This window comes from Panthera tigris, chromosome B2 (genome assembly GCF_018350195.1).
Source record: "Panthera tigris isolate Pti1 chromosome B2, P.tigris_Pti1_mat1.1, whole genome shotgun sequence".
Lineage (NCBI taxonomy): Eukaryota > Metazoa > Chordata > Mammalia > Carnivora > Felidae > Panthera > Panthera tigris.
Window position 1 is genome coordinate 104,480 of NC_056664.1, and position 27,094 is coordinate 131,573.

General features: G+C 57.7%; 1 protein-coding gene across 1 annotated transcript; it reads left to right on the plus strand.

The window, feature by feature from the left end:
• The first annotated feature begins 290 nt into the window (after positions 1-290).
• On the plus strand, positions 291-27,094 carry LOC102964765 (tripartite motif-containing protein 26). The gene is made up of 8 exons (XM_042985408.1): positions 291-374; positions 10,629-11,096; positions 11,193-11,288; positions 13,744-13,974; positions 18,344-18,366; positions 18,754-18,869; positions 20,578-20,610; positions 20,971-27,094. The coding sequence occupies exons 2-8, from the start codon at positions 10,659-10,661 to the stop codon at positions 21,651-21,653; spliced, it is 1,620 nt and encodes a 539-aa protein (XP_042841342.1). The 5' UTR covers positions 291-374; positions 10,629-10,658; the 3' UTR covers positions 21,654-27,094.

Genomic DNA, 27,094 nt, shown 5'->3' on the forward strand with positions numbered 1-27,094 from the left:
CTGCAAACCAGCCGCCAGGTTTCGGAACCCGGTCCCGCCATCCCGCCGCCGGGAGCGCGCCCCGCGTACCTGGGCTCCGCCCGCGCGCAGGCTTTCCCCTCCCCCCGCCGGGCTGGGCCCCCGATGCCCCGCCCCCTGCAGAGACCCGCGGATTTGCCCAGTGATCAGTGACGTAGCAGAGCTGCGGGCTCCCATTGGGAGGCGGAGTTTGGCAGCAGCCAATCCGGGCGCTGATCCGAGAAATCTCGGAGCCGCGCCCGGCGGATCCCGGAGACCGCGCGGCGGGGACGCGCGGGGATCGCGATCCGGAACCGTCCGCCGAGCGAGAGCAGCGCCCCCGGCCCGGAGCTCGCGGCGTGGAGACCGGCGGTGGGGTGAGTCGGCGGGGAGGGGGGGTGCGGTGCGCCTGGGTGCGGGGCCACTGCCCTCCCGGGCCCTCTTGGCGCCGGCAGGTGGCCCGGGGCCCGCGTCGAGACTGCTTCCGTCTGCTCGTCCGCCAGGCGGGGGAGGGTTTGGTCGGAATGAACCAGGTTAGGCTCCGGGCTTGGAGCTGCACGTTCACTCCATCCTGCAGCCGGTTCGCGCTGCCCGGTTGACTTCATGCCTCGGTCGCCTCAGAGAACAGGCTGTGTCAGTTCATCCTGGAGGAGCAAGTGGGGGGTGGGGGGGGGCAGGCACTTCCAGATTCCCGGTGCGCCCCGGGTTGATTGTGACACCGCACGCTCTGCGTGTGCGCCCCGGCTTGTGACACCGCAAGCTCCCCGTGTGCGCCCCGGCTTGTGACACCGCACGCTCCGCCTGTGCACCCCTGTTTGTGACTTCCCACGGGTCCTAACCCTTTCCCCCCGTCTATTAACATCTTACATGTGGCACATTTGCTACTGCTGATGAACCGATATTGATACCTTATTGGCCAGAGTCCATAGTTACTCCGAGTGACGGAGTTTTCACCTAAGCACTTGTTCTGTGTCATGATCCCATCCAGGTCACAAGGTGACATTTGGTCAGCATGGCTCCCTAAAGCCCCCTTGGCTGTGGCAGTTTCTCAGACTTGTTTGTGATGATGTTGACAGTTTCACTGCCTGCCGGTGATCTGTGTTCTGGGCGCCCCTCCACTGGAATCCCTGTGATGTGTTTCTCCTAAGACCGGCTGCAGGTGATTGGGTGGAGGACCCCAGAGGAAGGCCGCCCACAGTGTCAACACGATGTATGACGTGCTGTTGATTGTGACCCGTTGGCATCGTGTAGCCAGGCCCCTCAGGTGTAAAGTCACTCTACTACATTTCATACTGAACTCTCTGGAAATGAGCGACTGTGTGCAGCCCACTTCCAAGGAGGGGGGCGTGCTCCTCCTCCCTGAGGACAAGTATCTACATATATTACTTGGAATTCTGCAGGGGAGTTTAGTCTCTCGTGTTCCTTAATTATTAACTCAGTCATTTATTTGTATCAGCATGGACTCGCGGATATTTGTTTTATACTTTGGGTTATAATCCAATACTGCTTTATTTTGATGCTCAAATTGTTGCAGCTTTGGCTTTTGGGTGCCCTGTCAAGTTGGCTCCTGTGTCCTTGCTAGCATGTGTTTATAGAGCTTCTTGCTGTTGAAAGCACTTTATGTGGCTTCACTTGAACTTCACACAGTGCAGTGAACTTGACAAGACATTATTATTCTCCTCATTAAGAGGTAAGGAAACTGAGGCCCAGGAGCAGTGAATGACTTCTTAGATGTCACTTCCCTGCAAGGGAGCGACAGACTGGTCTCAGACAAGGGCTGACCACCCCAGAGAGCCCTGCAAACCGCAGAAGGAAGTCCGTAGTCCAAGCTGAGGTTTCTTGGGGTGACTTCAGCCTTAGGCCCCAGGATCAGAACAGAAAAGATGGAGAATGGGAAGATAATGGTTTTGGAAAATAAAGGCTTAATTTGAGTGGCATCCAGGAGGAAGTACCACCTGCCAGATCGGTAGACATGAAAGGTTGAACTTGTCCCCAAGCTGCTGTGTGTGGAGGGAGGCGAGGGGCAATCTGGGAAGTGTTTGTGGTCAGAGCGTCTCATCTGAGGGGGAGGGAGGTGTGGGCAAGTGTGGGGGGAGCATGAAGAGGGTGGTGCTCGAGAGACAGTCGACAGACCTCCTGCCTTGTGCCCAGTGCTGGAGCTGAGAGGGTCAGCGAGGAGTGGTCCTTGGGCAGAGCCATTAAGCTCTGAGCACAGGGAAGGTCTCGCGAGGGGCTGGCCTGTGTCAAGTCCTCAGGGATGAGCAGGAGCAGGGACAAGGACCAGGGGTGGGGAGCAGGGGCCCTGAGGACACAGCTGTGTTCCTGGCTCAGGGCAGGGGGGCCAGCTTGCAGGAGGCTTTGTCTGCTGTGCAGTGCGGGAGAGCCCCAGGTCGAGAGCTGTGTTAGGCTGGCCCTCGTGGCCCTTTGTAGGACATCTGCTACGTTCCACCAAATCGTCAGTGCTGTCAGTTTAGGCATGTTCCACACAGAACACACATCCTGCCAGCTGAATCAGGATGTGCTGCTGATCACACTTGAGAGACTGAAATGTGATGCCATGGGCATCTGAAATTTGACGGAAAGTTGTAAATCACTCACCAGTTGCTCAGATCCCTCCGCCGTCTGGGAAGTGAACGGTCAGGATATCTCCATCTCACTAACCCGTCCCTGGCTCTTTCCTGCCTGATAGCCAAATTGTGGAAAACCAGCACAGGGGACGCCTGGCCTCCGTCTTTCATCCGTGCTTATTCTGCGTTGCTTGCTCCTGTTAACGGCCATGACTTTGTGTGGCACATCAAATACGCTGCTGTGCTCGGCCAACGTCTGTTTCAGTTTGCCCTGTGAGCGGCCTGGATGTTCCCCCCGCTTCCCCCCACCATGTCTTCCTGTGATAGCGAGCTGTGTAGAGGTCAAGAATGTAGCCGCAAGCTCTACATCTGAGTGACTGCAGCTGGGTGAAAATCCGGGTTTGCGTGCTGATCCGGGAGTCCTCACTGTCGGCTTTGGTTAGAAGGACAGCCCGGGGTGAAAGAAGGTTTCGATGGTGTTTCCTCGCACCATCCAGGAGCCGTGGGAAAGGGCCGTGGTGGGCCAGAGCAGGCTGGAGACCTGGCTGTCCTGGCAGGTTGTATTCCACCTGTGGGGCCAGAGAGGGAACTGCTGCCCAGTGTCTGCCCTTCTCTAGATGAATAGGCTGTTTTTTTGGTTGTTCTTTTTTTTTTTCACAAATGCTTTGTATAGTTCAGCCTAGTAACCTTCAGCAACTTCCTGTGCTGTATCAGTCAGGATTCCTTTTTTTTTTTTTTTTTTTTTTTCAAATGACACACAAGCCCAATCTGGCTGGGCATAAAGGGCATTTATTGGCTCACGTGATGGCAGAACTCAAGGGTCAATCTAGCTTCAGGCACAGCCTGATACAGGGTTTTACAGGATGTCATCAGGAACCAGTTTCTCGTACCTCCTCTCTGGGCTGGCTTCACTCTCAAACAGACTTAGCAAAATTGCTCATGTAGCTCCAAACCATATGACCTCACCTCTTGCACGTTCTCGAGAAACCACAGAATCTTTTCCCCATCTAAACTCGGTCTCCTTGTGACTATCAGTCCTTGAGTCGTGTTCTCACCTCTGAAGCAGGCACCGTGGCCAAGGAGGCATCGCATGCACTCTCTCGCTCCACCCTTGAGCTGAGGGAGAGCTCTGCCCTAAGCACATAATCCCCAGAAGGGAACTGGGAAGAGTTAGCAGAGGAAGGAAGAATGGAAGCTGGGGGGACCGCTCGCCCAAAGACCAAGCTCTTGCAGCACTTACCGCCGGGACCAGGGAGCGCCGTGCCGTCGTCTGCTCTTGTCTGCTGTGGTGGGACTCCTCAGCCAGTGCTCGGCCTCTCCCATGCTGCTTCCCTTGCGCTCCGTCTTGCTTCCTCCCTCTGCCTTCAGCGTCACGCGCATATATGCACACATCACACACACATGCACACGTCACGCACGTATATGCACGCATCCTGTTTCCCATCCTCCACACTGGCAACAGTTTAGAAGCTGATAGTACCCGGCGTCGACAGGGCCGTGGGGCAGCATGGATGCCTGTAGCCTGCTGGTGGCAGCATACAGTGGTACAGTCAGTGTGGAAACAGTGTGGCTTGATCCGCTTAAGGATGCGTTTGCTCGCTTGTGTGTACCAGGACACGGGTGCAGAAATGTTCGCAGAACCGTGTTTGTAACTGTCCCGAGCAGGAAACGGTCCAGGTGGCCATCAGAAGCAGACCACATGCAGACCTGTTTTCTTTGCAGATCCTGCGTTGTCACGAACGGAAAGTTTGAGGTAAGCCCACATCAGGCAAGGCTCTTAGTCCCACTTCCGATCGGCCTTTTCTTGCTTGGTATGTTGGCGTCACAGTTTGGCAATCCCCATGGTGTTTCCAACCTTTGCAGTATGATTACAGTTGTTGTGGTGATCTGTGACCAGCGGGGACACTTACCCTGAAAGCTCAGACAACAGTTGGAATTGTTTACATACGGTATTTTTAATTAGGGAACGTACGTTGCTTCTTAGACATAACGTGACTGCACGCCTCATAAACGACAGTATAGTGTAAACACACTTTTTTTTTTAATAGGAAACTTATTGTCAAATTGGTTTCCATACAACACTCAGTGCTTCTCCCAACAGGTGCCCTCCTCAATGCCCATCACCCAGCCTCCTCTCCCTCCCACCCCCATCAACCCTCAGTTTGTTCTCAGTTTTTAAGAGTCTCTTATGGTTTGACTCTCTCCCTCTCTAACTTTTTTTTTCCCTTCCCCTCCCCCCTGGTCTTCTGTTAAGTTTCTCAGGATCCACGTAAGAGTGAAAACGTATGGTATCTGTCTTTCTCTGTATGACTTATTAAACACAACTTTTTCATGCACCGGAGAACAAAACGATTGCTTTGACTTGCTTTATTGTGATCTTCACTTTACTGTGGGAGTGTATGACCGAACCCCCAAATCTCCAAGGTGTGCCTGTTCGTCAGAGGTAGCATTATAGTGTCAAAAAGCAATGGACATGAATGACATCAGCTCACAATCACATAAATGCACCTTACAAACATGCTGTTGATACCCACCCCTGCAAGAAGAGGTAGCATCTGTAGGATGAGAGGCCAGTGATTTGTCACCTGTGTCACATATGCCACAGCATCTGTCTCCCCAGACATGGCTCTCCCTCCTCCCTCAGTGTCTGCATCCCTGCAGCCAGACCCAGGCACCGTGACAGGAGGGTGCTGGTGATGTGGTCTTGCTGGTCTTGCTGTGGAGAATGTGGAGAAATCACCCCTCTCTCCCTCTGCTACTTCGCCGTCTGGGCGGAGGGGAAAGGACAGGTGGCTGCGATTGCTTGCCCTTGTACAGACATGTAGGAAGCATCTGTGCGCATCAGATGCCCTGTGCCCGTGCTTCTTCACCTCCTGGCTAGGAGGTACTGGCCCTGGGCTGGATTCTGGGCATAAGGCAGACAGTCTCTGTCCAGATGTAATGAGGCTCATTAGCCAGGACTCAGCACTGCAAAGAAGTGCAGGGCACAGCGTGGGACGCTCTCAGGCTTTGTAAGGGAAAGAGCCTGTGGTCTCAGTCTGTCTGATCTGGAAACAATGGCCAGAGGAGGTGGCATTCAGCTAAGCGGGAAAGGAATAGCGTTCAATGCAGAGAGAGTAGCATTTTCTAAGGGCTCAGGCAGGAGGGAGCATAGCATTTTGGGAGACATGGAGAGGGTTTTGAGTTGGCTATGGGGTCGGGTTAGGGTGGGGGGTGGCAGGAAATGAGACTGCAGACAAGGGCTGGGCCTAGGTTCCTTGGCCTCAGGGAGGACTGGAAGGGGTTTTGACTTGATCCCTGGGGCACCAGAAGAAAGCCACCGAAGGGTGCTAACCGGGCTGGTCGCGTGGGCACACCTGCATCTGAACATGCGGTGGAATGTGCGTGCCGGACGGGAGGCCGGGCTGGGGGACCAGAACACAGGCCGCGGAGGCAGGAGGTGCTGGGAAACCCTGCAGGGCTGTGTATCAGTTAGCTCCAGCCTCAGCTTCCAAAGGGTCACGCACGTGCATCACTTGGTCGGAGCTCTGGGAGGGCAGGGACTTTGCCACGTTTGTCCTGTGCCGTATCCTCGGTGCCTGGCACGTAGCCGGTGTCCGGGACGTGGGGGAAGCATGACAGCCTGCTACCTACAGCCTGCAGTGGCACGTCACAGCCGGTCCCATCCACCACCATGGCTGCCACAGCCCCTGAGCCCTGGGGTTTCCACTGCTCACAGCGCAACTCAGCCCAGCCCCACTGCGCGTCAGAGCACCACAGACGCCGGTCCTGTGGGGACAGTAGCCCACGTGTGACCTCAGGAGTGCACTGGCCACACAACCTGTGTCCCCCAACACTGTGGCCCACCTGCCAGCCACAGCCAGGGCTGCAGGACCTGAAGGTTCCATCGTCAGCCAAGATGCAGCCACTTCTCCGCAGCCAGATCCAGATCAATTGGGTTTTGCCCCGAATTCTGTCGTCTCCAGATTTATAAGGCATCACAGGTGTTTACTTCTAGGAGAATTTGCTTATTTCGGATGAAGAAATGGGGCTTAGCCTGGGGCCCCAGGAGCCCTTAAATGGGATTCCCATGGGGAATGGAGCCATCAGCTAAGTGCTTTGCGATTACAAGCAAGAAGGGGCTCCTGTTTACACCCCACGCGTGGGCTTGGCAAGCAGCCTGGAGGCCACTGGCAGCTCTGGGCCGTGAAGCCCACAGCTGGGACTTGGTGCCTTCCAGGTCCCTTTCAGTGGCATCCGGGAGCCCAAGGCAGTGGGAGGCAGGGAGGACAGTGTGGGGCAGCTGAACTACAGACAGCTGAAGGGGAAGTTAGGACCTGCGGGGGCGGAAGACGGTTTCCATGAAGAAACAAGGGGCAGTTGGGCCAGGGCAGGGGCAGAGCGAGGGGTGTGCCTGCCACCCCAGAGCAGTGGTGCATGGCCGCTGGTACCAGGCAGGCCACGAAATGATCTCAAGTGTCAGAATTCTCACTGAGGGTAATGGGGACTGGGTGGATGGTATGGCCTGGAAGGGTTTCCAGCTCTTTCCGTGGTTCCTTCTGCCCCAGAGCAGGACCATTGCCCCTCCATACTGTGGAATCCAATGACATAGAATGTTCCAGAGGCATTGCACAAGACAAAGGGCAGAGTCTCGCTGGCGTGAGCAGGTCCAGCCTGCCAAGGCTCCTGCACTGGAGCCCTCTCCGAATCTGAGCTGCTGTGCTTTTGGTCAGTGCACACACTGGGCAGCTCACAAAGCGCTTCCATGTGGGTGGCCTCACCTGAGCTCCTGGCATTTCCCAGGGAGCCAGCCGAGGAGGAGGATCCAGTCGAGCCGCCGTAGCCCTGTGCCCCTGGGCACACTGCTTGACCTCACTGAACCTCAGTTTCCCAGAAGAGTGTCCCAAGAAGCTGGTCACCCGGCTCTGGGGCCCCAGACGTGACCCTCGGTTGTTGGACTGACCAGTTTACACATCCAGTCGTGTGTGCAACCGGCAGCGTGAGCTGTGTGTTTGGGATGGAATCCGTGTAACCGGGTGTGGGACGGTGCATGGAGACACCGAGCCTCGATTGCCTGCTCAGGCCAGGCTCACAGACATGGGGTTCGCACAATTCACGTCACCTTTGGTTTGTCCGGGCCCACCGCCTGTGTGCCCACACTGAGCATCCACAAGGGGGCAGCGGCCTTGGTCATTCCAGACCCTTGTACACATTCCTTTAAGTGATAGAAAACCAGAACGCCCTCCTCAGGAAATGATTCTAACTTTGTATGATGTTTTGTTGAACCATTTAAAAGTGATAGTCCTTAGCCCCAAATACGGCAGGATGAATCACCTAAACGTGTGTTCCCCTTCATCACCTCAGTAAACACCGTTAAAAATTAATGATGATTTTTTATGATCCAGAACCCAGGCTTTTTTTAATGTTTATTTATTTTGTGAGAGAGAGAGAGAGAGAGAGAGAGAGCGAGCACAAATGGGGAAGGGACAGAGAGAAAAGGAGAGAGAGAGAATTCCAAGCAGGCTCCATGCTGTCAGCTCAGAGCCTGACCCAGGGCTCAAACCCATGAACCATGAGATCATGCCCTGAGCTGACTTCAAGAGTCAGTCACTTAACCGGCTGAGCCACCCAGGTGCCCCTAGTACTGTGTTTTGTCAGAGTTCCTCTAGTTGTCCCAAAACTATTTTTGTAGCTTTAAAAAAAAAACAAAACAAAACGGGTGCCTGGGAGGCTCAGTCGGTTAAGCATCTGACTGCAGCCCAAGTCATGATCTCACGGTCCGTGGGTTTGAGACTTCGCCTCAGGTCACGATCTCATGGTTTGTGGGTTCGAGCCTCACATCGGGCTCTGTGCTGACAGCTCAGAGCCTGGAGCCTGCTTCTGCTTCTGTGTCTCCCTCTCTCTCTGCCCCCTTCCCACCCCCACATTCACACTCTGTCTCTCTCTGTCTCTCAAAAATAAACAAATGTTAAAAAAAAAAATTATTTTTTAACAAACAAACAGGATCCAGTCAAGGTATTTGCATTTGGCTGTTATTTCTCTTCAGTCTACGTCAAGAAGAGTTTTTTGTTTTTTTGTTTTTTTCCCCATGACATTGACTGATTTAAAGGCTGGGCCAGTTGTCCTGTGGAAGGTCCTATATTCTGAATTTATCTGATTGTTTCTTAATACTGTGGTTTAGTCTGAATTTATCAGATTGTTTCCTCATCCTGTGGTTTAGCTCATTTCTCTGTCCCTCATCTTTTCTGTATGTTGGAAGCTAGGTCTACAGGCTTCATCAGATCCTTTCAGGTCAAACATTTTTGGCAGGATTCCTTCACAGGGGATGCCGAGTGTTCCATATGGTGCCGTACTGGGAAGCCAGTGCCAGTCTGTACCTCTCTGAGCGATGCTGGGTTTGGTCACTGCTTGGGGTGATCACCAGATACTCCCCTCATCAGGGCACATTGGGAGGTCATCCACAGGGAGGGCCTTCAGCACCATGGGACTTACCGTGTTCCCTAATACCTTTCTTGCCTGTAGCATCCACTGATAATGCGGGTTGCAATGTGGTGGTCTTCTGTTACCCCCAGACAGCCTCATGCATCTGCTACGTGTGTGGGCATTTTCGTGCAGTGTCGGCATGGGGCCTGGCTGTGACCATGGTCAGGTGCGCAGGAGGGGCTGTCACCAAGCTCCCTGCGGTCTGCTGTTCTCAAAGCAAGCTGCAACCGTACGTCCCAGCCCCAAGGACAGCACGTTCCGTCCCCAGCAGCAGTAACAGTAACGGTGCCCCTTGCCAGAGCCCGGCACCGACCAGCTTCCTCTTGGTGAGGGACCAGCAGTTCCCAGGGTCTGTTGCAGCCTCGCTGACACCCCAGACACAGCCGTCTGTTCTTTCCCGTGAGCTCTGTGTGCGCGTGGCGTCCCTCAAGGCCACAGCCTCTGAATCCATGCTGCTGTTGGTCATCAGCATTAGGAGCATCCCTTACGTCCACACGGTACTCACAGCCTATGAGGCACTCTTGTAATTGTCGCATCGCATCTTGGGGACAAGACCTTATTCCCGTGTCATTTCTCTGGGGTTCATCTGCAACTCGTCCCAGCTCGTCACCACAGGGCAGGGCCTCCCCGTCACCGGGCTGTGACACACTCTCCCCGCACACAGCCACTAGTGGTAGTGACTTACCTGTGTCTGCAGGTGCCTGCTCCAGCCTTGCGGTGACCCATGTGCCCTGTGGGCCGGCTGTCTTCCCCAGCCTGTCCTGGTCCCTGCCCCTCAGGGACTGTAATTGAAGCACGTGCCACTGTGGCTGCTGTGTCCTCACCTCCTCTCCTGCTCTGTTCGTGCTTCGAACTGTCACCAGGTTTGGGAACCAAGGGTTCTGACTTCTGTGCCCGCCTCTGTGTCCTGTGCCCTCACCAATCCTTTGTCTCCGCCCATGTAGAAACTTCTAGGTAAGCATCAGTGTCCCCATTTTATGGATGAACAGACCGAGGCTCAGAGTGCTTGAGAGGCGTCTCTGTTGTCACACAGAATCAGGGGCAGGGGGCCACTGTTCATCAGCTATGCCGAGGCTCCTTCCCCAGACAGGAGGTGGGCCTGGCCATATGGGTAGACAGGACCAGTGTCGTCTCCAGCCACCCAGGGACTCCTCCCACATCAGTGTCTTGCATGAGCACCCCCAGGAATGGTTGTGCAGCAGGTGCACAGCTGAGGGAGCACCGTGCACACAGGAGACACCACAGGCCTCTGTGTGTTACAACACACTTCCACCACATAGTTAACACACGTCCTACCCTGTCGCACTCGGTATGTCAGAGCACTTTCCCCACACTAAGGGATGGAGAGGGTCTTAGGCCGGAGCGCTGCCCCAGCAGCATGGCCTGGGCTGCTGGTGCTGTGCTCCCCAGCCCACCAGAGTGCCCTCTCTGGGCCTCCCTTTCCTCATGTGCACGATGTGGGGCTGGCCTGGAGGGTGGGTGAGGTCCTCTCGCCCGCATGCTGTGGGCTCTGGTAAGCCTCTGCTGACTGTCCCCGGCAGTGCGGGCTGCCACTCTGCGCCCCAGCCCCGCCCGCTCTTGACACCGTGTCTGTTCCCCAAGGCAAAGAAGCCCCCGTGAGCCGAGGACGCCATGGCCACGTCGGCCCCACTGCGCAGCCTGGAGGAGGAGGTGACCTGCTCCATCTGCCTGGACTACCTGCGGGACCCCGTGACCATCGACTGCGGCCACGTGTTCTGCCGCGTCTGCACCAGCGACGTGCGCCCGGCCCCGGGCGGCCGGCCCGTCTGCCCACTCTGCAAGAAGCCCTTCAGGAAGGAGAGTATCCGGCCCGTGTGGCAGCTGGCCAGCCTGGTGGAGAACATCGAGCGGCTGCAGGTGGACAAGGACAGGCAGCCCGGAGAGGGGGCCCGGGAGCAGGCGGACGGCAGGCTGTGCGAGCGGCACCGCGAGAAGCTGCACTATTACTGCCAGGACGACGGCAAGCTTCTGTGCGTCATGTGCCGCGAGTCTCGGGAGCACCGGCCCCACTCGGCCGTCCTCGTGGAGAAGGCTGCCCAGCCCCACAGGGTGAGCCCTCCACGCCCCTCCCCCACACGCCCCGCAGCCCCACCTCCCTCCCCAACCCGGAGCACCCACCTGTCCCCACCGCCCATCTCCCCACAGGAGAAGATCCTGAACCACCTGAGCACCCTCAGGAGAGACAGAGACAAGATTCAGGGCTTTCAGGCAAAGGGAGAAGCCGACATCCTCACCGCCCTGGTAAGTGAGGCTGTCAGCACAAAGCCTGAGGCAGCTGGCTGTGCGGAGGGGGAGCTGGGAGGCTGTGCAGGGGAGGCTGTGCTGGGAGGCTGAGCAGGGGAGGCCCTGCCAGGAGTCTGACCAGGGGAGGCTCTGCCGGGAGGCTGACCAGGGGAGGCTGTGCTGGGAGGCTGAGCAGGGGAGGCCCTGCCAGGAGTCTGACCAGGGGAGGCTCTGCCGGGAGGCTGACCAGGGGAGGCTGTGCTGGGAGGCTGAGCAGGGGAGGCTCTGCCGGGAGACTGAGCAGGGGAGGCTCTGCCGGGAGGCTGACCAGGGGAGGCCGTGCTGGGAGGCTGAGCAGGGGAGGCCCTGCCAGGAGTCTGACCAGGGGAGGCTCTGCCGGGAGGCTGACCAGGGGAGGCTGTGCTGGGAGGCTGAGCAGGGGAGGCTCTGCCGGGAGACTGAGCAGGGGAGGCTCTGCCGGGAGGCTGACCAGGGGAGGCCGTGCTGGGAGGCTGAGCAGGGGAGGCCCTGCCAGGAGTCTGACCAGGGGAGGCTCTGCCGGGAGGCTGACCAGGGGAGGCTGTGCTGGGAGGCTGAGCAGGGGAGGCCCTGCCAGGAGTCTGACCAGGGGAGGCTCTGCCGGGAGGCTGACCAGGGGAGGCTGTGCTGGGAGGCTGAGCAGGGGAGGCTCTGCCGGGAGACTGAGCAGGGGAGGCTGTGCTGGGAGGCTGAGCAGGGGAGGCCCTGCCAGGAGTCTGACCAGGGGAGGCTCTGCCGGGAGGCTGACCAGGGGAGGCTGTGCTGGGAGGCTGAGCAGGGGAGGCTCTGCCGGGAGACTGAGCAGGGGAGGCTGTGCTGGGAGGCTGAGCAGGGGAGGCCCTGCCAGGAGTCTGACCAGGGGAGGCTCTGCCGGGAGGCTGACCAGGGGAGGCTGTGCTGGGAGGCTGAGCAGGGGAGGCTCTGCCGGGAGACTGAGCAGGGGAGGCTGTGCTGGGAGGCTGAGCAGGGGAGGCCCTGCCAGGAGTCTGACCAGGGGAGGCTCTGCCGGGAGGCTGACCAGGGGAGGCTGTGCTGGGAGGCTGAGCAGGGGAGGCTGTGCCGGGAGACTGAGCAGGGGAGGCTGAGTAGGGGAGGCTGAGCAGTGTCAGCCAAGCAGGAGAAGCTCTGCCAGGAGGCTATGCTGGGAGGCTGACAGGGGAGACCAAGCGGGAGAGGCTGAGCAGGGGAGGCTCTGCCAGGAGGCTGAGCAGGGGACGCTGAGCAGGGAAGGCCCTGTTCAGAGGCTAAGCAGGAGAGGCTGAGCAGTGGAGGCCAAGCAGGAGAGGCTGTGCTGGGAGGCTGAGCAGGGAAGACCCTGCTGGGAGGCTGAGCAGTAGAGGCCAAGCAGGGGAGGCCCTGCCGGGAGGCTGACCAGGGAAAGCTGTGCTGGAAGGCTGAGCAGGGGAGGCTGAGCAGTGGTAGCCAAGCAGGAGAGGCTCTGCTGGGAGGCTGAGCAGGGGAGGCTGAGCAGTGGAGGCCAAGCAGGAGAGGCTCTACTGGGAGGCTGAGCAGGGGAGGCTGAGCAGTGGAAGCCAAGCAGGAGAGGCTGAGCAGGGGAGGCTGTGCTGGGAAGGCTGAGCAGGGGAGGCCCTGTTCAAAGGCTAAGCAGGGGAGGGTGAGCAGTGGAAACCCTGCCGGGAGGGTGGCTTTGGGCTGGCGTCCTCATCTGCTGCAGGAGTGGCCCTGTGTCAGCTAAGGTTCCTTCTGTGTGACTCACCATAGTTGTGGGTCCCATCTGGCAGCTGCCGCTGTTGTGCTAGGGATGGCCAGAGTGTAAGGGACCAACGAGTTCCTGGCTGAGTCCTTCCTATCAGAGGGGGAGGGAGATGAGATTCTGATGGTGGAGGGGAGCCGGAGGGTTTGGGAAGAGGGAGGAGGCCAGGGACGGCCTGAGCGGCTCTGAGAACACTGTGGATGCTGAGTCCTGTCCCAGGACCGCTGCCCACAGTCAGAATGCAGAAGCAGCACAGCATGTGCATGATTAGGAACGGGTCAGGAGGACATGTTCCAGGTTCCTGGGGGAGCGTCAGTGTCAGGGAGCTGTGTGCTGCAGGGATATGGAGGCCCCACAGTGAATGATGAGATCCTGGGGGAGAAGAGTGAGGCAGGAGCTGGCCCAAGTCCAAGGAGCCCCTGTGCCCTCACTGTGCATGGACATCAGTCAACAGGGGTTCTAACTCTGGCCAGACTCCAGCCTGCACTAAGCAGGGAGATGTGGAGGCAGGAAAGGACATAGTCCCTGAACACAGATATTCCATGGTTTCACTGAGGGAATAGGATACAGTCCAATGAGGCAGAGCTCGGGGACATATTTTGTACATCAGACATAAGCTGGGGGGGGGGGGGCCCTGGATGGGGGCAGGAGCAGAGCCTGCGGGGATTCTCTACCCCACAGCAGAGGAGTCATGCCCTCCTCCCCTCCTTGTGCCCGCAGAAGAAGCTCCAGGACCAGAGGCAGGACATAGTGGCTGAGTTTGAGCAGAGCCACCAGTTCCTGAGGGAGCGGGAGCGGCACTTGCTGGACCAACTGGCGAAACTGGAGCAGGAGCTCACGGAGGGTAGAGAGAAGTACAAGACCAAGGGTGTCTCAGAGCTGGCCCGGCTAGCGCTGCTCATCTCTGAGCTGGAGGGCAAGGCCCAGCAGCCAGCAGCAGAGCTCATGCAGGTGAGCAACCTTCCCAGGGTAGGGGCGGGAGGCCAGGGCGCTGGGTCTCTGCCCCACCGCTCACCTGGGGGACCTGGGGACACTCACCACTGGGTCTCTGCCCCACTGCTCACCTGGGGGACCTGGGGAAACTCACCACTGGGTCTCTGCCCCACTGCTCACCTGCGGGACCTGGGGACACTCACCACTAGGTCTCTGCCCCACTGCTCACCTGCGGGTCCTGGGGACACGCACCCACTAGGTCTCTGCCCCACCGCTCACCTGGGGGACCTGGGGACACTCACCACTAGGTCTCTGCCCCACCGCTTACCTGGGGGACCTGGGGACACTCACCACTGGGTCTCTGCCCCACCACACACCTGGGGGACCTGGGGACACTCACCACTAGGTCTCTGCCCCACCACTCACCTGGGGGACCTGGGACACTCACCACTGGGTCTCTGCCCCACTGCTCACCTCCGGGACCTGGGGCACTCACCACTGGGTCTCTGCCCCACCGCTCACCTGCGGGACCCGGGGACACGCACCCACTAAGTCTCTGCCCCACCGCTCACCTGGGGACCTGGGACACTCACCACTAGGTCTCTGCCCCACTGCTCACCTGGGGGACCTGGGACACTCACCACTAGGTCTCTCCCCACCACTCACCTGGGGGACCTGGGACACTCACCACTGGGTCTCTGCCCCACCGCTCACCTGCGGGACCTGGGACACTCACCACTGGGTCTCTGCCCCACTGCTCACCTGGGGGACCTGGGACACTCACCACTAGGTCTCTGCCCCACCGCTCACCTGGGGACCTGGGACACTCACCACTAGGTCTCTGCCCCACTGCTCACCTGGGGGACCTGGGACACTCACCACTAGGTCTCTGCCCCACTGCTCACCTGGGGGACCTGGGACACTCACCACTAGGTCTCTCCCCACCACTCACCTGGGGGACCGGGGACACACACCCACTAAGTCTCTGCCCCACCGCTCACCTGGGGACCTGGGACACTCACCACTGGGTCTCTGCCCCACCGCTCACCTGGGGGACCTGGGGACACTCAACACTAGGTCTCTGCCCCACCGCTCACCTGCAGATCCTGGGACACTCACCACTGGGTCTCTGCCCCACTGCTCACCTCCAGGACCTGGGGCACTCACCACTAGGTCTCTACCCCACTGCTCACCTGGGGGACCTGGGGACACTCACCGCTAGGTCTCTGCCCCACCAGTCACCTGCGGGTCCTGGGGCACTCACCACTGGGTCTCTGCCCCACCGCTCACCTGGGGGACCTGGGGACACTCACCACTGGGTCCCTGCCCTACCGCTCACCTGGGGGACCTGGGGACACTCACCACTAGGTCTCTGCCCCACCACTCACCTGGGGGACCTGGAGACACTCAATCACTAGTGTCTGCCCCACTGCTCACCTCCAGGACCTGGGGACACTCAGCCACTAGTCTCCAGGACCTGGGGACACTCACCACTGGGTCTCTGCCCCATCGCTCACCTGGGGGACCTGGGGACACTCACCATTAGGTCCCTGCCCCACTGCTCACCTGGGGGACCTGGGGACACTCACCACTAGGTCTTTGCCCCACCGCTCACCAGGTCCTGGGACACTCACCACTGGGTCTCTGCCCCACTGCTCACCTGCGGGTCCTGGGACACTCACCACTGGGTCTCTGCCCCACTGCTCATCTGCGGGTCCTGGGACACTCACCACTGGATCTCTGCCCCACTGCTCACCTCCAGGACCGGGACACTCAACCACTAGTGTCTGCCCCACTGCTCACCTCCAGGACCTGGGGACACTCACCGCTAGGTCTCTGCCCCACCACTCACCTGCGGGTCCTGGGGCACTCACCACTGGGTCTCTGCCCCACCGCTCACCTGGGGGACCTGGGACACTCACCACTGAGTCTCTGCCCCACTGCTCACCTGGGGGACCTGGGGACACTCACCACTGGGTCTCTGCCCCACCGCTCACCTGCGGGACCGGGGACACGCACCCACTAGGTCTCTGCCCCACCACTCACCTCCAGGACCGGGACACTCAACCACTAGTGTCTGCCCCACTGCTCACCTCCAGGACCTGGGGACACTCACCACTGGGTCTCTGCCCCACCGCTCACCTGCGGGTCCTGGGACACTCACCACTGGGTCTCTGCCCTACCGCTTACCTGGGGTACCTGGGACACTCACTGATTCTCAGGCCTGGGTTTTCTCTCCTGAAACGTGAGCAGGATAACCCCACTGCCCCACGTATTCCAGCAGTCAGGTGAGTGTAAGATGACATGACTGGCGTGTGCTGTCACTTCAAAAAGCAAATTTTCTACCAAAAAAAGTGTAAGAATTTTAGAAAGTGCTGTGGAAGTGGAAGGGAAGGTCATTGCTCTTTCCATGTCTGCTCCTGTCCTCAATTCTACCGTTCACAAGTCCACCTGCTAGCCAGTCCAGTGGGGGCTGATTCTTGTGGTTTGGAGCAGACGTAGCTTGGGTGGGGGGTGAGCACAAGCTGAATGGCAGCTCCTCGCAGGGACCTGAAGGACTGGAGGAGATGGGCAGCTGGGGAAGGAGACTGATGGGCGAGGTTTTTTTCTGCAACTGTAGTTACCCCCAGAGGAAAAGTCAGAGAGCAGGCAGGGAGCCTCTGGAGCACTTCCTGGAGGAGGCAGCTTGGATGCTGTCAGGGGGAGAGTCCTGACCTGAAACAACTCTGTGACTCCCTGCTCCTGAACCTGTCTAAGGAGTGCCCCCTCCCTGATCAGGGCTCACAGCCTCTCTGAGGTGTCCCGCCTCCCTGGTCAGGGCTCACAGCCTCTCTGAGGTGTCCCACCTCCCTGATCAGGGCTCACAGCCTCTCTGAGGAGTGCCCCCTCCCTGATCAGGGCTCACGGCCTCTCTGAGGTGTCCCGCCTCCCTGATCAGGGCTCAGTGCCTCTCTGAGGAGTGCTCCCTCCCTGATCAGGGCTCAGTGCCTCTCTGAGGTGTCGCGCCTCCCTGGTCAGGGCTCACAGCCTCTCTGAGGAGTGCCCCCTCCCTGATCAGGGCTCACGGCCTCTCTGAGGTGTCCTGCCTCCCTAATCAGGGCTCAGAGCCTCTGGAAGAGTCCCACCCGTTGACCAGGGTTCAGCGGCCTCTGGAGGGCTGTGCTTGATCTTCCTCCCCCTCCCCGAGTCAGGAGGAGGCCTGGGATGGTCTCACTTGCTGGTGTGCAGTTGGGCCTGTGTGTCTGTGGTGGAGCCCCCAGGGTCTCCTCCAGGAAAATGCTGTCTGTTCCGGGCCAGCAGCCTCAGGGAGAGACAGCAAGGCAGGCTCTCCAGGTGTATGAAGAGATGGCCTTGGCCGGCCTCTGTGCTGCTGGGGATTCCGCCCCATGAATCTGGACCCGTGGCCCTGTGCCCATATGCTGGCACACCTGTTGGCCACGCGGGTGCACTCGTGGCCTCTCTGAGCTGGCCGTGGTGTACGTGTCGGGGGGGGGGGGTGGCGCAGATTAGAAGGATTTACTGGACACTCACAGCTAGTCTCTGGACAAGCGCTTCAAGGACGGGGCCTGGCCTCCCCTGCCTGCCATCAGTGTCCTGTGTCCCCGTCTGTGTCCCCGTCGCCCCCTCTGCCCCAGTCTGCAGGACTGGGGCATTAGGGCAGCTGCAGTGTCAAACCCAATACCCTGGCTCAGAGAGAACACTTTCCCTTCTTCCAGGAACCGGGCGGCCAACCGTGAGGTTATCCTGGAGGCTGGGTGCCTCTACCTGCTGGTTCCACCTGCTTCAAGGGGTGTGGGTCTCAGCTAGGACAGCACCCCAAAATTTCCTCTCTGCTTCCTTTCACATCCCATTGGCTGCACTCGGTCATGTGACCAGGCCTGACCACAAAGTCATCTGGGAAGTGTAGTCTTCTGCTGGGTGGCAGTCTGCCCACTGTGATTCCAGGGCTTCTGCTCTTCAAAGGAAATAGGGGGAGGGGGTGCCTGGGTGGCTCAGTCGGTTAAACGTCCAACTTCAGCTCAGGTCATGATCTCGAGGTCCATGAGTTCAAGCCCCACATCGGGCTCTGTGCTGACTGCTCAGAGCCTGGAGCCTGCTTCGGATTCTGTGTCTCCCTCTCTCTCTGCCCCTCCCCTGCTCATGCTCTCTCTCAAAAATAAATAAACATTTTTTAAAAACTAAAAAAAAACAAACAAACAAACAAAAAAATGGAAGAAGGGGAGGAGGCACCACACACATCATGAGCCACAACCTTTGACCAGCCATGCCACTGGGTGCCAGAGCCATGGGGAAGGGACTGTGCATGGGTGCCCTGGCTCCTAACAGACCTGTGGCCTGTGAGTGGGGTCTGATCGAATCCCACTGATGCTGTGCTTTCTCCTTCCAGGACAGCAGGGACTTCTTGAACAGGTAAGAGAGCGCCCTGTGTCCTCCCTGCCCTTCTGCTAACCTGACCTGTTTGAATTGATGGTGTCCGTGTCCACCACCTTCCCTGCTGGGGAGCAAGAGCACATCCTTGAGAAGTGCAGGCTTGCGGGTTCTGCGTGACCCCAGCTGTGCTGGGTGGAGACGGGACAGGTGACCAGGGGCCCAGTGCACAGCAGCACGGATGTCCAGTCTGTAGATGGTCTCAAGTCCTGGTTCAGCTGCAGGCAGTTCCCTCTGCCTCTAACCCCCTGGTTTTCTGTCATTTGAGTGGGGATGGTCATACCTGTCCTTCCCGCTTCATAATTGTTGTGAGAATTGAAAGAAATGCAGGGGGACCTAAGTAACAGCGTCCCTGTGTCATTTCCCTAGGTATCCGCGGAAGAAGTTCTGGATTGGGAAACCCATTGCTCGAGTGGTAAAAAAAAAGACAGGAGAATTCTCAGAAAAAGTGCTGTCTCTGCAGCGAGGACTAAGAGAGTTCCAAGGTGAGGGCCAGGGTGGGGCACTAGGATGGGAGTCAGGCCGGGAGGCATTGGGGTCGGGGATCAGAAGCCAGGCAGGGAGGGCACTGGCGTGGGGGGTCAGGAGCTGGGAGTCGTGGATCGAGTCGGGAGCCGGGCAGGGAGGGCACTGGGGTGAGAGTCGGGAGCCGGGCAGGGAGGGTGCTGGGGTGAGAGTTGGGAGCCGGGCAGGGAGGCCGCTGGGGTGAGAGTCGGGAGCCAGGCAGGGAAGGCACCGGGGTGGGGATCAGGAGCTGGGCAGGTAGGGCACTGGGGTGGGGAGTCAGGAGCTGGGAGTCACGGATCGAGTCGGGAGCCGGGCAGGGAGGGCACTGGGGTGAGAGTCGGGAGCCGGGCAGAAAGAGCATAGGGGTGGGGATCAGGAGCTGGGCAGGGAGGGCACGGGGGTGGGGATCAGGAGCTGGGCAGGGAGGGCACTGGGGTGGGGGTCAGGAGCTGGGAGTTGCGGTTCGAGTCGGGAGCCAGGCAGGGAGGGCACGGGGGTGAGAGTCGGGAGCCGGGCAGGGAGGGCACTGGGGTGAGAGTCAGGAGCCGGGCAGGGAGGCCGCTGGGGTGAGAGTCGGGAGCTGAGCAGGGAGGCCGCTTGGGTGAGAGTCGGGAGCCAGGCAGGGAAGGCACCGGGGTGGGGATCAGGAGCTGGGCAGGGAGGGCACTGGGGTGAGAGTCGGGAGCCGGGCAGGGAGGGCACTGGGGTGAGAGTCAGGAGCTGGGCAGGGAGGCCGCTGGGGTGAGAGTCGGGAGCTGAGCAGGGAGGCCGCTTGGGTGAGAGTCGGGAGCCAGGCAGGGAAGGCACCGGGGTGGGGATCAGGAGCTGGGCAGGGAGGGCACTGGGGTGAGAGTCAGGAGCCAGGCAGGGAGGGCATGGGGGTGGGGGGTCAGGAGCTGGGCAGGGAGGGCACTGGGGTGGGGGGTCAGGAGCTGGGAGTTGCGGATCGAGTCGGGAGCCGGGCAGGGAGGGCACTGGGGTGAGAGTCAGGAGCCGGGCAGGGAGGGTGCTGGGGTGAGAGTCGGGAGCCGGGCAGAAAGGGCATAGGGGTGGGTATCAGGAGCCGGGCAGGGAGGGCACGGGGGTGGGGGGTCAGGAGCTGGGAGTCGCGGATCGAGTCGGGAGCTGGGCAGGGAGGGCACTGGGGTGAGAGTCAGGAGCTGGGCAGGGAGGGCACGGGGGTGGGGGTTCAGGAGCTGGGAGTCGTGGATCGAGTCAGGAGCCGGGCAGGGAGGGCACTGGGGTGAGAGTCAGGAGCCGGGCAGGGAGGGTGCTGGGGTGAGAGTCGGGAGCCGGGCAGAAAGGGCATAGGGGTGGGTATCAGGAGCCGGGCAGGGAGGGCACGGGGGTGGGGATCAGGAGCTGGGCAGGGAGGGTACTGGGGTGGGGGGTCAGGAGCTGGGAGTTGCGGATCGAGTCGGGAGCCAGGCACGGAGGGCACGGGGGTGGGGGGTCAGGAGCTGGGAGTCGCGGATCGAGTCCGGAGCCAGGGCTCTGTTTGGAGGAGTGGAACCAGCTCCCTGCTGTCACCTTGTTCAGCCCTACTCCTGGGTCTGCTGCTTCTTTTCTCTTTTCTTCTTGGGTCTCAGTGATGGGGGCCTGTCAGGAAATGATTCCTGTCCTAGTAGGACACAGGCCCATACGTGTGTGGGGCTCGATGGTCACTGCTGTGTTTTTCCTCCCCAGGGAAGCTGCTTAGAGACTTGGAATACAAGACGGGTAAGTGTCCAAAGAGCTATCCCAGTTCACCTCCTGTAGAGAAAAAGAACGCCCTCCCCCAGAGAGGCACCCTGGTCCCTGCTGTCCCTGGCCCCTCCCTCTTGCAGCGGGATTTCCCAGCTGCTGGTCTGAGCCCCCGCGTTGTGTCTGTAATCAGCCACAGAGGCCTGTACTTGATCGTCTGACCCTCCTCTGCAAGACATGCAACTGGCCAGAGGCCGTGTGTGCCCCAGGCCCTGCTGTCAGGTCGTGTCCTGCATGCCCCTGAGCTGGGATTGGTCCCCCTGGGCTTATTCAGTGGGCAGCCCTGGAGACCTGCCTCCCACCTACCGGTGACTCCTGGTTCTGCTGTCCCCACAGTGAGTGTCACCTTGGACCCGCAGTCGGCCAGCGGGTACCTGCAGCTGTCAGAGGACTGGAAGTGTGTGACGTACAGCGGCCTGTACCAGAGCACTTACCTGCACCCACATCAGTTTGACTGTGAGCCGGGTGTGCTGGGAAGTAAGGGCTTCACCTGGGGCAAGGTGTACTGGGAGGTGGAGGTGGACAGGGAGGGCTGGTCCGAGGAGGAGGAGGAGGGGGAGGAGGAGGAGGAGGGGGAGGAGGAGGAGGAGGAGGAGGAGGCCGGCTACGGGGACGGGTACGAAGACTGGGAGACAGATGAGGACGAGGAGTCTTTGGGGGAGGAGGAGGAGGAGGAGGAGGAGGAGGGGGAGGAGGTCCTGGAAAGCTGCATGGTGGGGGTGGCCAGAGACTCTGTGAAGAGGAAGGGAGACGTGTCCCTGCGGCCAGAGGACGGGGTATGGGCCCTGCGCCTCTCGTCTGCGGGCATCTGGGCCAATACTGACCCCGAGGCTGAGCTCTTCCCTGCGCTGCGGCCACGGAGGGTGGGCATCGCCCTGGACTACGAGGGGGGCACCGTGACCTTCACCAATGCCGAGTCACAAGAGCTCATCTACACGTTCACGGCCACCTTCACCCGGCGCCTGGTGCCCTTCCTGTGGCTCAAGTGGCCTGGGACACGCCTCCTGCTGAGACCCTGAGCCCCGCGCCTCCCCCAGCCCATGACCCCCGACGCCCCCCTCCCCTGGGAGCCCTGGACTGTGCTGGGAACGGGGTGTCTGGCCATCGCACCTGGAGCAGGTGGGCCCCGCCCCCCCGTGGCCGGGGCCCGTGGAGGCTCGCTCAGTGCTGCTGCTGTGCCATACAGCCGTAGTCAGGCTCTTCCCCCAGCCCCCGGGGCTCCCCATGCACACTTCCAACCCGAGGGCCACGGGGCCCCTCTTCTGCCCACTGCCTTTGACCCAGCTCTGCACTCTCCATGCTGAGTTAGAGGAGAAGCAGTGTTTTGCTGCCCCGTCCAGCATCCCACGCTGACTCTTCCTAGGAAAAAGCAGGTGACTGTGAGGCCCAATCCACATGCTTCCCGCTTGCCCAGACCCTCTCTGCTGCCTGCGTTCCCCAGCACTTGAGACAGCCGCACTGCCCCCCAGCTCAAGAGTCTCAAGCACCCACACGCACGCAAGTGGACAGGGCCAAAGCCCGCCACGGTTTCCGGGCTGCGTAATAAGCCTCCTGGAGTGCCGCGGAGTCGGGGGTCAGCATGGGCTCCATGCTTCTCCAGGAGAGAGCTGAGCGTCTGATGTGTGTGCATTGAAGAAGGCGGGACCCCCTGGAGGACCTGTGGACTTGGGGGAAGGATCTGCGTACGTGTGGCTTTGGTTCACCACTTGTGACCAGTGATCAATATAACCCGTGGGTGTGGCCACAGGAGGCAGATTGTCCAGGGCGTCCAGAATATCCTCCTCTTGACCAGTCCTGTAAAAGCACCAGGGCAAATATCCGCTGAAGCCACACCTGGAATCCGGTCCCCTCCCTGGAAGCCTGGACAAGTCTGCTGCAGGCTACAAAGCAGGAAGCCTGTGTCGCGCCTGACTCCACACACACAGTCTGTTCTCCTGGGAGAAGGGCGGTGGTGGGCACAGGAGAGGTCACCGGGTCCTCGGGTCAGGAGGAGGTTAGAGCCTGGCCTCGTACGCCCAGGCCCAGCCCTGTCCCAGCCGGTGTCCAGGGCCCTCTCGTGGCCAACCCCACAGCCTGCCAGCAGCCTGCCCCAGAGACCACGTGTCCCCAGCCACTGGCCTCCACACTGTCTGGGACTTGCCCCGTGCATGTGTCTCGTGCTGCCGGGTCACACATCCACCTGATCCTGCCTCTAGGTTTGTAAGGTCCTGGAGGGTGGAGACCGTGTCTTCTCCTCTGCACTCCCTGCGGCACCGCCTGCAGTGTGGGCACATAGTAGGTGCTTAATAAAAACTTGATGAATGAGCAGCCTGGGTTTACACATATTTTATTATAACTCAGATACCCCCAGACCTTCTTAGTCTGGCTACAGAGAGGTTCCACGGACAGTGGCCCCAGGCTTTGCTCCCCCACCCCTTCTGGGACGTGTACCTGCAGCTCTGCCCACCATTTGCTCACACACTCTGCACGTAACACTGTCCTCTGTACACACACTCTTTGTTCACAGGCTGTTTGCACACACGCTGTTGTCTGCACATACATTCTTTGCACATACGCTGTTTGCTCACACACTGCACACACATTGTTTGCAGACACTGTTCACTCACACGCTGTCTGCACACACTTTGCTCTCATGCTGTTTGCGCACACACTGCTTGCTCACACGCTGTTGCACACGCGCTGTCATTTCTGCTCCCCCAGACAAAAGCCCCCTTACCTCCCTTCCCACGGGGCCAGCCCTTGGTTGAGCCCCAGCATCCGCAGAGTGCATGATGGGGCCGTGAGAAGGTGACATTGGTGGCACTCCCAGAATCTTTCCTCAGAAAATAAGCAGTGCCCAAAGGAAATACAGCAGAGACTCTGTCCTGCTGTGTGACACATTCAACTCTCTGGTTCTGGCCTCTTTCTGATTTTTTTAAACTGCCATATTAAAGGCGGAAACGGAAGAGTGGGATAAAGCCCCTTCAAGATCTCGTTTATGACTCGTTTGGGTTCTCCCTTTTTATTTTAATTGTTCTTTTTACTCTTCTTTCCAAATACAGATATGCAAAATGTGTCAATTATAGACATACAATGTGCGGTATCAATTATAATAAGGTCAGTTAATCTGCATTTGAGTCCTGAGAGACAATAATCACCAGCATATTCTTGAAATTCTTGAAAATTTATTTTGTTGATTGATGTGAATTGTTCCCTGAAATTATACTCTACTAATCTTTTATTTATGGAAAATTTTCATAATTCTCAAAATGCCTTTTCTCCTTTCTTGGAAAGAATTTTTATATAATGAGGTTTCTGAAATGTTTTAAGGTGATCATTGTATAATTAAAAGCTCATAGTTATTAAATAGGGAACATTTCCATTTGAACAAAATATGAATGCTTTCAGGTCATTGTTGCTTTACCGAGTCTCACAAGGGTCATACTTCCAGGATAATCTGTAGGCGAGCAAGTGTCAACATAAAACGGCCTTGCAAAGTCATAAACAAAACTGCATACTGGGTGACACCCTCTTAGAACAGAAAGTTACCAGCAGGGTACTTACTCAGCAAGTTCTCTTGAACCTTTCTATTTTGTAAGTAGTTTTTATACATGAGCTGCAACTACACATATGGTCCAATCTACCTTCCGTGTTCCCACAAAGGAGAAAGAACACTGCCTACCCTCCCACCCCCCACGGCAGGAGGGGGTCGAGCTCTGGGCTCCCATCCCACCCACCCTGAGCTCAGGCAGCTGAGTCCGGTGTCTGTGAAAGCAGTTCACACCTGGACCACTGGCAAACGTGGCTGCTTTTCCTTCCTGTGCGGCTTCGTCTTCCCTGCTGTAATTGCCTTTTTCTCCCCTTTTGCTTCATCTCCTACATCCTTGTTACTAACTGAACCCCAAAGACTTGGCTGGGCGTCAGGGTCCCTCAGGGTGCCCACTTCCCAGGTTCTCTTCTCAGTGCTGTTTCTGCCGCCTCCTGACCTTCAGTCTGGGATGGCTGCCCCTCACCTGTGCCCCTCACCTGTGCCCAGCCTCCTGGCTCTCCCTTCTCTGCCATATTGGAACCCTGGCTTTGGTTTCGTTTTCTTATCCTATTTTTTCCCTCTTCTTCATTTACTTCCTTCTGATGAAACATTACCCCCTAGCTTCCTGAGAAATGGGGCATGTAAGTCGAGTTTTTGAATTTGTAAACATCGGGATGTATGTGTCCAACCTTCCCCCACCATGGTGCTAATTAACTCAGTGGACCCTGTCATTCTAGAAATTCATAAGCTTTCGGTTCTGGGAAACATTACTGAATTATTTCTTGATGGTTTTTCTCTCCTTCATTTTCTCTGTTCTCTCAAGTCTATTCTTTGCCGCCTTCGTATAGCTCCTGAATTCATTTACTGAGTGCCTGTGAGAAGCCAGGATGTGTCTAGGTTACAATAGCAATAAAGTAAACAAAGTCCCTGCATGGAGTTGATATTCTAGTGGAGGGTAATGGGCAGTGAGTGAGAGTAGAAAATACAACAGCAGTTAGCACCCTGCAGAGACCTAAGATAGGAGGATGATGTGTAGTAAGCCAGATGGTCAGCGCCTCTCTCAGAAGGTGGCATTAAAGCTGAAATCCAAATTCTGAGAAGGAATTCTAGGATGGCACCAGCCAGAGTCACAAGGCAGGGACAAGTTGGGCACAGAAAGATGGGGTGTCTGGAGTGTGATATTGGAGAGCAGGGAGAGGTCAGCAGAGGCGACTCATGTCGGACCATGTGAGCCTGAAGTCAGCACTGGGGAGGGGCTGTGCTGACCCCTGGGGTGAGTGTGACATCAGCACCGGGGAAGGCCGTGCTGGCCCCTGGGGTGAGAGTGAAGGTCAGCACTGGGGAGGGCCATGCTGACCCTAGGGTGAGCTGACCCCTGGGTGAGAGTGAAGTCAGCATGGGGGAGGGCCGTGCTGGCCCCTGGGGTGCCCCAGCACCTGCCAGAGGGCCAGGCAGAGGAAGGACGCAGTAGCCAGCCAGGTGAGAAGGAGCCCAGCGAAGCAGCAGGTGGAACTGGAGAGGTTAGATGCTTCGGATTAATAAATAAACCTTTCAGGCATTTATACTTTTAGAAAACATGATTATTCAGTTATTACCTGAGCAGTTATTGTCTGGCAAGAAAATCATGTAATAAAGCAGGCACTGTACAGACTAAAAGTCTCACCAGATTCTACAGACTGCAGTCGTAACAGCTGGAGCTGAGGAACCCTGGAAGAAAGCCTTGTTACGGCCAACACTGGCAAGATCAGCTCTACGACAGCAGAGCACAGAGCGCGTGGTCGTGGTTAGAGGCTTCCCTGCAGCCCACACCCTGAATGCTGATGTTGCCGTGGACACCCCTGGCCAGACCCCCCTCAGAACAGGCAGGAGAGGTCCCCAAGCCCTAGCACGAGGATTCCACAGGTTAGGAGCAGGGGAACAGGGCAGAAAGAGAAGGTCAAAACTTAGACATGGAAAAAAGTTTGAAACAAATGGGGGGGGGGGCAGGCATGCAATGTTTTGCTCTGACAAGGATACTCATGTCTGGCTTTGGTACCTAGGTCCTCGTCACTCTTTTCCTAATGTTCCACGAATGTTCAAAAAGACTGTTTCCTGTTAAGTCTACGGTTCCACATGTGATCATTAGATGAACTTTATTTTGTTATTCCAATACACTGTATCTTTATTCCGAAAATCTTATTTTGTGCCTCAAATATTCTATATATCTTTACAATTTTTTTTGCCTTTGAGTATCAGTGACTGAAAGAAATATGTTTTAAAATCTGCTATTAAGTTCTTTTTGTAACTGACCATGAATTGTTAGATGTGTTAGAGCTTAGAATTGTTAGTTTCCAGATAAATTGTTCCTTTTACCAGAATGCAGTGTCCCTGTTTCTTGCACCAAATAATACTTCTTGCATTGAAGTATGTTTTCTCTGATAGTAATACAGTTACATCAACTTTCCCATCACTATCATTGCCCAGTATATTATTTTTAATCTTTTTTTGTACTTTTTTTTTTTTTTATCTTTGTTGGGTTGGTTAACTTTTCTTTATTCCATTGTTTCTCCTCTCCTGGTTTGGAAGTTACATATTTTCTTTCTCTTTATCTGTAAAATTTTACATGCATACTTGAATTAACAAAAAATAAAGCATATCAATGTCCCTCTGTCCTTCCAGCAACAGAAGACCTTGGAAAGTTTTAACTGGGAACACACCTTCATCTACATGATGGTATTATTCACAGCTTTGTCCCACATCTGTGTTGTTTCAAGTCTCGCACTGTGACAACAGTGCTGCTAAGTGGGCACCTGACTTTCGCTCAGGTCATGATCTTGCAAGTTTGTGAGTTCGAGCCCTGCGTTGGGTGAGCTGGAGCCCCATTTCTGGTAAAACAGGAGCCCTGTGTGAGCCCCACTTTCTCTCCCCCCCTCCTTGTGAGACTCTCTGTCTCCCTCTCTCTCTTTCTCTCTC

Excerpts from the sequence above, each read along its gene's own strand:
- LOC102964765 (XM_042985408.1), top strand. The coding sequence starts at position 10,659 with ATGGCCACGTCGGCCCCACTGCGCAGCCTGGAGGAGGAGGTGACCTGC. Across the intron at positions 11,289-13,743 it reads CCGACATCCTCACCGCCCTG|AAGAAGCTCCAGGACCAGAG; the intron begins GTAAGTGAGGCT and ends TTGTGCCCGCAG. Across the intron at positions 18,870-20,577 it reads AGGACTAAGAGAGTTCCAAG|GGAAGCTGCTTAGAGACTTG; the intron begins GTGAGGGCCAGG and ends TTTCCTCCCCAG.